The 8,816-nt window shown below is 41.6% G+C and overlaps 1 protein-coding gene across 1 annotated transcript in view; it reads right to left on the bottom strand.

The window, feature by feature from the left end:
• Positions 1-591: 591 nt before the first annotated feature.
• fdxr (ferredoxin reductase) overlaps positions 592-8,816 on the bottom strand; it is a 62,747-nt gene continuing 54,522 nt past the window's right edge. The window contains exon 13 of the mRNA XM_059948870.1: positions 592-4,786. Within this exon, the coding sequence (XP_059804853.1) occupies positions 4,656-4,786 (131 nt within the window). The 3' untranslated portion in view covers positions 592-4,655. The remainder of the gene's footprint in view (positions 4,787-8,816) is intronic.

Raw genomic sequence — 8,816 nt, 5'->3', positions numbered from 1 at the left:
TTAATATGTTTTCATCTTCACAGGAAATAGATCAGTAATCCACAATTAGACAGGATATCCAAAGCTGGTGTAGATGCTGGAATGTGGAGCAACAAAACATCTGCTGAAGGAAATTACTGGGTCAACCATCTGTAGGACGAAAGGAATTAATGATGTTTCAGGTCGAAAGCTGCGTCAGGATTTTGACGAGAAACAGTGACAATTTCTTGCCTCCCACAGATTGCTGCTGGATCTGCCGAGTTCCTCCAGCCCAACTCAATGTATCAGTAGAAGCCCATTAACTTAAAATGCCAGATTAAATTTCAGGTTTCCCAATATGTCATAAAACTTATTGATCCATTCAAGGATAAACTGAACCAGGATGAGACTTAGTCAACCATCCCCAAACCTTCTAAGTAACACAAGCTGCTTGTAGATGTATGGAAGCATGGCTTTCCACTTGCACACACATTTACATTTTAAAAATTCATTTGCTTGTAGTCAAAAACTTTCAGAAGTGGACAGTAACGTGAATAAATTATGCTCAGTATGAACCATGTCCAAACAGCCATCATAGTCTGTGAAAGTTCCAAGATAAAATGTTGTTTATTAATAAAAGTCCCCCAACTATAATGTAATTACATCTTATGGGAATCTGCTATGACATGGTAATTTCTCATTCCCACAACAGGCATTTTGGGCAAGACTGGTGTGAATAACAAACTTAGAGCCGTCTTGTGCAGTTGGATCTACCTTTTGGAAATACAATGAAACCACCTATCCAAATACAGCAGGCAAGCAGTAAAAAGTAACTTCCAGACCATTTGTTTGGGCTAAATTTCAATGGCACTACAGGATCACTGTGAGTGGAATGTGTCCAACTGGCAACTTGACCTCCTGCTCTGTAAAGATGCTAATTGAAATACTGTACAGCCACTTCTGTCGACATAAATAGCAGTTCTGAGCTGCTGATATGTACTGTTTTTGCTTATAGGGTTAATTGTGTACAAAAGACCAAAGTACGAAAAGAGTTCCAGTTGGCATATACAGTCGGCCCTCCTTATCCGCAGGGGATTGGTTCCGGGGCCCCTCCGCAGATACCAAAAAATGTGAATGCTCAAGTCCCTTATTTAACATGTCTCAGTGTGGTGGACTTTAGAACCCAGCACAGCTCTGAATCCACAATGTTTCTGTTCATGAAAATGATCACGACTGGAAATAAAGTGCAAATAATAAAGCGTTTGGAAAGAGGTGAAACGTCATCAGTCATTGGAAAAGCATTAGGCTACAGTCAACGATCGGAACAATTTTAATGGATAAAGTGAGAAAGGCCCTGCCCTGATGAAAGCTACAATTATTATTATCAAGGCAGTGGTTTAATTATTGAAATACATATGTTTCTTAAGTGTTTTATATGTGTAGAAAGGTAAAATATATACTATATACTAAGACAAACGTTTGACTGACGCTATATAATACCGGAGGTACCTGTTCTGACTTAAAGACGGACTCAGGAATGGAACTCGTTCATAACCCGGGGACTGCCTGTTCTTTAAAATCATCTCTAGATTACTTATAATACCTAATACAATGTAAATAGTTGTTATACTGTATTGTTTAGGGAATAATGACAAGAAAAAAATAGTCTGTACACTCTCAAACAACGAGTGCTGGAGAGAGAACTTTCCCGATTAGGATAAGGAGGGCCAACTGTATTACAACTCTACATCATTATGTCTTGGACACTCAGGTGAGTGAAAGACAATTCACTGAATTTCAACTGAAGTTCAAATCAACACTGAGTTGCAGGAAAAAACAGTCTGAAATGGTTTAACTGAATTAAAATTAGTCCTTTTCAAACATTCACGACCCTCATTGCATTTGTGTTGTAACTAAGGTTTGCCACGAAACACTATTTGGTTCAATGGCAGAGCCTTTCCTTGATGGAACTCACATGAAATTTAACATATGATCCAAGGCAACAATAAAATCCAAAGGGATTACAGGCATAAGCATTAGGAGGCATCTAATGATTTTATTAGTTTGTTCTTAATTACTTACTTCAATTTTAGAAGTCTATTAAAATTCTTGGCAATTTTGTCAAAAGGCAAACACTTCCCACAAGGTTTTGCCTTTTCAAAGCCCATTCTGAATAAGCCTTCAAGACTACCTACCCACGGCAAGACACCACTGGCCAAGCTGAGTGTGGCTGACCAGATCCAACATTACCTGGCCCAATACAAAATGAAATGATAGCAGTAAATGTTTCAATATTTGTTTAGAGTTCATACACCACAGGTATTCACAATTTTAAAGAAAGTTACATTTCTATTTTGATTTGTACCTTGCTTAATTAACTTCGTAGCTCCCTACTTCCTTATTCGTGCCAATAAACTGGACTCCAAGCCAATCCAAACTGGTCAAAGTAAGAGAGTCAAATCTGATTAACATAACTATGAACAATAAAAATTAGTGTAGTGGAAAAATACTTCAGGATAAATGAGTAAGGCAAAAAAATAATTCAATTGTTTCATAAAAGATCAGTAACATAAAACATCTGAAGTCATAAGTTTTGTATTCAAAATCACAGTAGTGCAACATTAAAGAAACGCAGAACCATGGAACAAAAACAGCAGAGAACAAGTACTTTAGCCAGACTGCACTTACATACAAAGTCCACATTTCCTTGATAAAACACGGGGATGGTGCCAGAGGATTGGCGTATTGCTCATGTTGTTCATCGTTTAAAAAGGGTTCTAAGAGTAAACACAGCAATTATAGGCCTGTCCATTTGACATCAGTGGTGGGTAAATTAATGGAAAGTATTCTTAGAGATGGCATATATAACTATCTGCATAGACAGGGAACAGGGATTAGGAACAGTCAACATGGATTTGTGCGTGGAAGGTCGTGTTTGACAAATCTTATTGAATTTTTTGAAGAGGTTACGAGGAAAGTTGACGAGGGTAAAGCAGTGGATGTTGTCTATATGGACTTCAGTAAGGCCTTTGACAAGGTTCCGCACAGAAGGTTAGTTGGAAGGTTCAATCATTAGGTATTAATATTGAAGTAGTAAAATGGATTCAACAGTGGCTGGATGGGGGATGCCAGAGAATAGTGGTGGATAACTGTTTGTCAGGTTGGAGGCCGGTGACTAGTGGTGTGACTCAGGGATCTGTACTGGGTCCAGTGTTGTTTGTCATATACATTAATGATCTGGATGATGGGGTGGTAAATTGGATTAGTAAGTATGCAGATTATACTAAGGTAGGTGGCGTTGTGGATAATGAAGTAGGTTTTCAAAGCTTGCAGTGAGATTTAGGCCAGTTAGAAGAGTGGGCTGAACAATGGCAGATGGAGTTTAATGCTGATAAGTTTGAGGTGCTACATCTTGGCAGGAATAATCCAAATAGGACATACATGATAAATGGTAGGACATTGAAGAATGCAGTAGAACAGAGTGATCTAGGAATAATGCTGCATAGTTCCCTGAAGGTGGAATCTTATGTGGATAGGGTGGTGAAGAAAGCTTTTGGTATGTTGGCCTTTATAAATCAGAGCATTGAGTATAGGAGTTGGGATGTAATGTTAAAATTGTACAAGGCATTGGTAAGGCTGAATTTGGAGTATTGTGTACAGTTCTGGTCACTGAATTATAGGAAAGATGTCAACAAAATAGAGAGAGTACAGAGAAGATTTACTAGAATTGTTACCTGGGTTTCAGCACCTAAGTTACAGAGAAAGGTTGAACAAGTTAGGTCTTTATTCTTTGGAGCATAGAAGGTTGAGGAGGGACTTGATAGAGGTATTTAAAATTATGAGGAGGATAGATAGATAGGCCTTTTCCATTGAGAGTAGGGGAGATTCAATCAAGAGGACACAAGTTGAGAGTTAGGGGGCAAAAGTTTAGGGGTAACACGAGGGGGAATTTCTTTACCCAGAGTGGTAGCTGTGTGGAATGAGCTTCCAGCAGAAGTGGTAGAGGCAGGTTCGGTATTGTCATTTAAAGTAAAATTGGACAGGAAAGGAATGGAGGGTTATGGGCTGAGTGCAGGTCAGTGGAACTAGGTGAGAGTAAGTGTTTGGCATGGACTAGAAGGGCCGAGATGGCCTGTTTTTGTGCTGTAATTGTTATATGGTTAAAGCAACAAGTCCTAAGGCAATGTAAATTCTAGTATAACAATAATCAATATAACTTCTATTAGCTGCTATTTCTACACCTCAGAGCTTTCTATTTTGTGAAATATCATACATCAGTAGCATTAGCACAGGAAAAAAAAAATTGAAGATGCCAGCTCTCAAAACTGAGTACTCAGTTGGCAAAGAGAAAATGCAAGTTAGGGGGCAATCCTTCAAGTTAGGAAAAAGCTGGTCTTATTCCACACTGGAGAAAGTCAAGTTTAGCACCATCAAAAGTTCTTTCTGCTGAAATTGTTTAAATTCTGGAAAAATGTTCTCAACACAAATTGGAATAATACTTCAATTTCAAAACAGCAAACCTTTGTAGCCGTTTCTCATAGACACAGACTTCCTTTTTCAAGAGAACCTTATGATCTTGACTGTTTTACAAAGATCAAGAAATATTTCTCCATTAAATCAGCCACTAACAATGTTCAGAAGCAAGGCAGTGTGTACTATGCAGATCTCAGTATGAATCCCTTCATTTGGCAGCTTGGTTACTGATTGGCCACTTCCAGCATTTCTTTCACAGTTAGTAGTTTCTCTCTGGGCTTGCCCACTTTTTCTCCTTCTGTCACTTCAAAGGAGTCAATTTTTTCCCATCCAGAAAATGAAACTGGGCAGATTCCTAAAAAAAGAAATCAAAATGTGGTTTATATAAAATGCATATATATCTTTATCAAGCAGTTGAAAAATTAGAGTATTGCAGATGCAATCAGAATCCTAAATAATTGCTTCATACTCCTCAGCTCCATTAAAATAGAGTACAATGATAATAATACACTTAAGGACTGGTTGCTTACACAGGTAAACCAGATTTGGATCACGTTCTTTAATGGAGGGAAAATACTGTACAATATCACACTGGAGTGCCAAACCAAGAAATGCCACCTCAGCTTCACCTTCAACATTAGACTATATGGTAACTAGACAGAAGAATTGAGGCCAAGATCTAATCCACCTCTTACCGGGGAGCAGCAAGACCAAGGCATGATTTGGCCAGTTCCTGCTCTTACTTCACATTACATGATGATGAACATTCTTAACTCTGCATTAGACCAACTTCAATGTTTAAATTCTGGAGTATACCTGCAACTTTCTACCACATCATTCTATGAGGCAGTATGTATCAACTCTAGGAAAATGTGCCTTCAAGAGACAGCTTTCCCCTTACCAATATTTAAATTATTGCCTCACAGAAGGTATCATAGATAAGAAACTGCAAAGAGTTGTAGATATGAAAATGAGCCTCCTCTCTATGGACTCTGTTACATTTCTTGCTGCATTAATAAGTGTGTTGATTATAGGAGTTAGAACTTTAGTGGGAGAGGCCACAGAGTAGGAGTAGATGGTTGCTGGGGGTCTGTGTACCACAGGGATTGGTGCTGGGTCTGTTATTTGTCATGTTCATTAAAGATTTGGTTGATAGTGTGGTAAACTGGATCAGCAAATTTTCAGATGATACCAAGTTTGGGGGCATAGTGGAAAGGCTATTAAAGCCTGCAGCAGGATTTAACCCAGCTGGAAAATTGGGCTGAAAAATGGTAGATGGAATTTAATGTAGACAATAGACAATAGGTGCAGAAGTAGGCCTCTCGAGTCTGCACCGCCATTCTGAGATCATGGCTGATCATTCACTATCAATACCCAGTCCCTTGTCCCCATTTCCCTTGATTCCCCTATCCATCAGATAGCTAACTAGCTCCTTCTTGAAAGCATCCAGAGAATTGGCCTCCACCGTCTTCCGAGGCAGTGCATTCCACACCTCCACATCTCTCTGGGAGAAGAAGTTTTTCCTCAACTCTGTTTTAAATAACTGACCTCTCATTCTCAATCCATGCCCTCTGGTACTGGACTCTCCCAACATCTGGAACATATTTCCTGCCTCAATCCTATCAAATCCTTTAATTATCTTAAACGTTTCAATCAGATCCCCTCTCAGTCTCCTCAATTCCAGTGTGTACAAGCCCAATCTCTCTGCATAAGACAGCCCTGCCATCCCAGGAATCAACCTAGTGAATCTATGCTGCACTTCCTCAATTGCCAGAATGTCCTTCCTTAAACCTGGAGACCAAAACTGTACACAATATTCCAGGTGTGGTCTCACCAGGGCCCTGTACAAATGCAAAAGGACATCCTTGCTCTTGTACTCAATTCCCTTTGTAATAAAGGCCAACATTCCATTTGCCCTCTTCACTGCCTGTTGCACTTGCTCATTCACCTTCATTGACTGATGAACTAGGACTCCTAGGTCTCTTTGCATTTCTCCCTTACCTAAATCTACACCGTTCAGACAATACTCTGCCCTCTTGTTCCTGCTTCCAAAGTGGATAACTTCACATTTATTCACATTGAATGACATCTGCCAAGTATCTGCCCACTCACCCAGCCTATCCAAGTCTCCCTGTATTCTCCTAACGTCCTCTTCGCATGTCACACTGCCACCCAGTTTAGTATCGTCAGCAAACTTGCTGATATAGTTTTCAATGCCTTCATCTAAATCGTTGACATAAATCGTAAAGAGCTGTGGTCCCAATACAGAGCCCTGTGGTACCCCACTAGTCACCTCCAGCCAGTCCGAGAAACACCCATTCACTGCTACCCTTTGCTTTCTATCTGCCAACCAGTTTTCTATCCATGTTGAAACCCTGCCCCCAATGCCATGAGCTCTGATTTTACTCACCAATCTCCTATGTGGCACCTTATCGAATGCCTTCTGAAAATCTAGGTACACTACATCCACTGGCTTACCCTTGTCTAACATCCTTGTTACACCCTTGTTAGACAAGTATGAGTTGCTGCAGTTTGGGAGGACAAACCAGGGTAGGACCTACACAGTGAACAGGTGGGTACTGAGGAGTAAGTTACAACAAAGGGATCTTGGAATACGTAGAACAGTATAGGTCATTCAATCCATGATGTTATGTCAACCCTTTAACCTACTCTACGATCAATCTAACCTAGTGGTCGCCAACCTGTCGATCGGGATCGACTAGTCGATCTTTGAGAATTTCCCAGTTGATCCCGAAAAAAAAAGAAAAATAAATACACAAATACTGTTGAGAGATTGTTTCCGGGTGGCGGGGTTTTAGTTCCGTTCTTTCTGCCCACTGCGCGTGCGTGTAGCTCCCCTGCACTACACAGTGTACTTCAGTGGTCCCCAACCACCGGGCCGCGAGGAAACGATACAAGTTAGCTGCACCTTTCCTCATTCCCAGTCACGCTCACTGTTGAACTTGAACCCACACGAAGTCATCAGTCGCCTAAGCACAGTGATACCCTCACGCCAGGGATCACTGGTTGGCCTCAAGCGGCCAGCGGGAAGTGCCGTTGCTACTGGCCTGGAGCACTGCCTCTAAACCTGTTTAATCACACCGAATGTTCGTGGGGAACCCGGTGCTAAAATATTCGCAAACGATCTAATTCGAGCTCAGCATTTCGTAGGTATCAGAGCAGCTACCGCACTGCAATCTACTGAAACAAACTTTTGTCGGCCGATAGATCCTACAAGGGGGGCGGGCAGGTGCTCTGTCACACTCCCTGCTTGGTCGGCCGCTCGCTCCAGACTGCAAACGCCGCGGCCCCGGTACAGAGACCTCCAGCCCTGACCTTGTCCTGTAACCCCACCCACAACCAGCCGCACCTGGCCAAGGCGGCTGGGGGGCGGGAGGCTGGAGTTCAGGCCCGGAGGTAATGAAACCCTCAAAACTGCTTCGGCACCTTGAGTCCAAGCACCCTGCATTTAAAGACAAACCCATTGAGATTTTTCAGCGGAAAAAACCTGAGCAAGCGGGACAGAAGCCGAGAGCCATGAAAGCTAAATTGCGGAATAGGCCAGACATAAGGAACCTGCTTTAACACCCCCCGCCTCCGTCAGCCGGTCAGCAAGAATATTGTCAATGTTAAACCAGTCCACGGTGCAAAAAAAAGTGTCGGTACCCCCCCCCCCCCCCAGGTGTTTATACATTATTTCTACTTCCGGGTTGTGGGGTTTTACTTCTGGTCTTTTCTGCCCCAGTGTGCATGCGTGTAACTAATTGATGTGTGGTCAATCTTGCCTTTTACTAAGGCTGAGGTAGGGGATCTTGGGCTTAAAAAGGTTGGTGACCACTAACCCTTCCCTCTGACATTGACCTCCATTTTTCTTTCATCCATGTGCCTGACAGTCTCTTACACAGATCAATAATTCTTTGAAAATGGCATCACAGACAGATAGGATCATAGAGGGAGCTTTGACACACATGCCTTCATAAATCAGAGGAGTTGGCAGTTATGTTGAAGTTTTATAAGAGCTTGGTTTGGTCAAATTTGGAGTACTGTATACAGTTCTGGTCACCTACTTACAGGAAAGATATTAATAATATTGAAAGAGTACAAAGAAAATTTGCAAGGATGTTGCCAATACTGAGGACAACAATTGTAGGGAAAGGTTGAATAGGTTAAGACTTCCACCCCTCAACCCCCTCCCCCCGCCCGGAACACAGGAGAATACAAAATTATGAGGGGTATAGATAGGATAAATGCAAGCAGTTCCCCCCCCCCCCCAACTGCGGATCCATGAGACTAGAACTATAAGTCATGTTAAGGGTGAAAAGTTAAATATTTAAGGTGAACCAGAGGGTATTCACTCAAAGTATAGAGTAAGCCACTAGCAGAAG

The sequence above is a fragment of the Hypanus sabinus genome, chromosome 23, assembly GCF_030144855.1.
Source record: "Hypanus sabinus isolate sHypSab1 chromosome 23, sHypSab1.hap1, whole genome shotgun sequence".
Lineage (NCBI taxonomy): Eukaryota > Metazoa > Chordata > Chondrichthyes > Myliobatiformes > Dasyatidae > Hypanus > Hypanus sabinus.
Note: the sequence above shows the minus strand (reverse complement) of the source record. Positions and strands in the feature narration are given on the sequence as shown.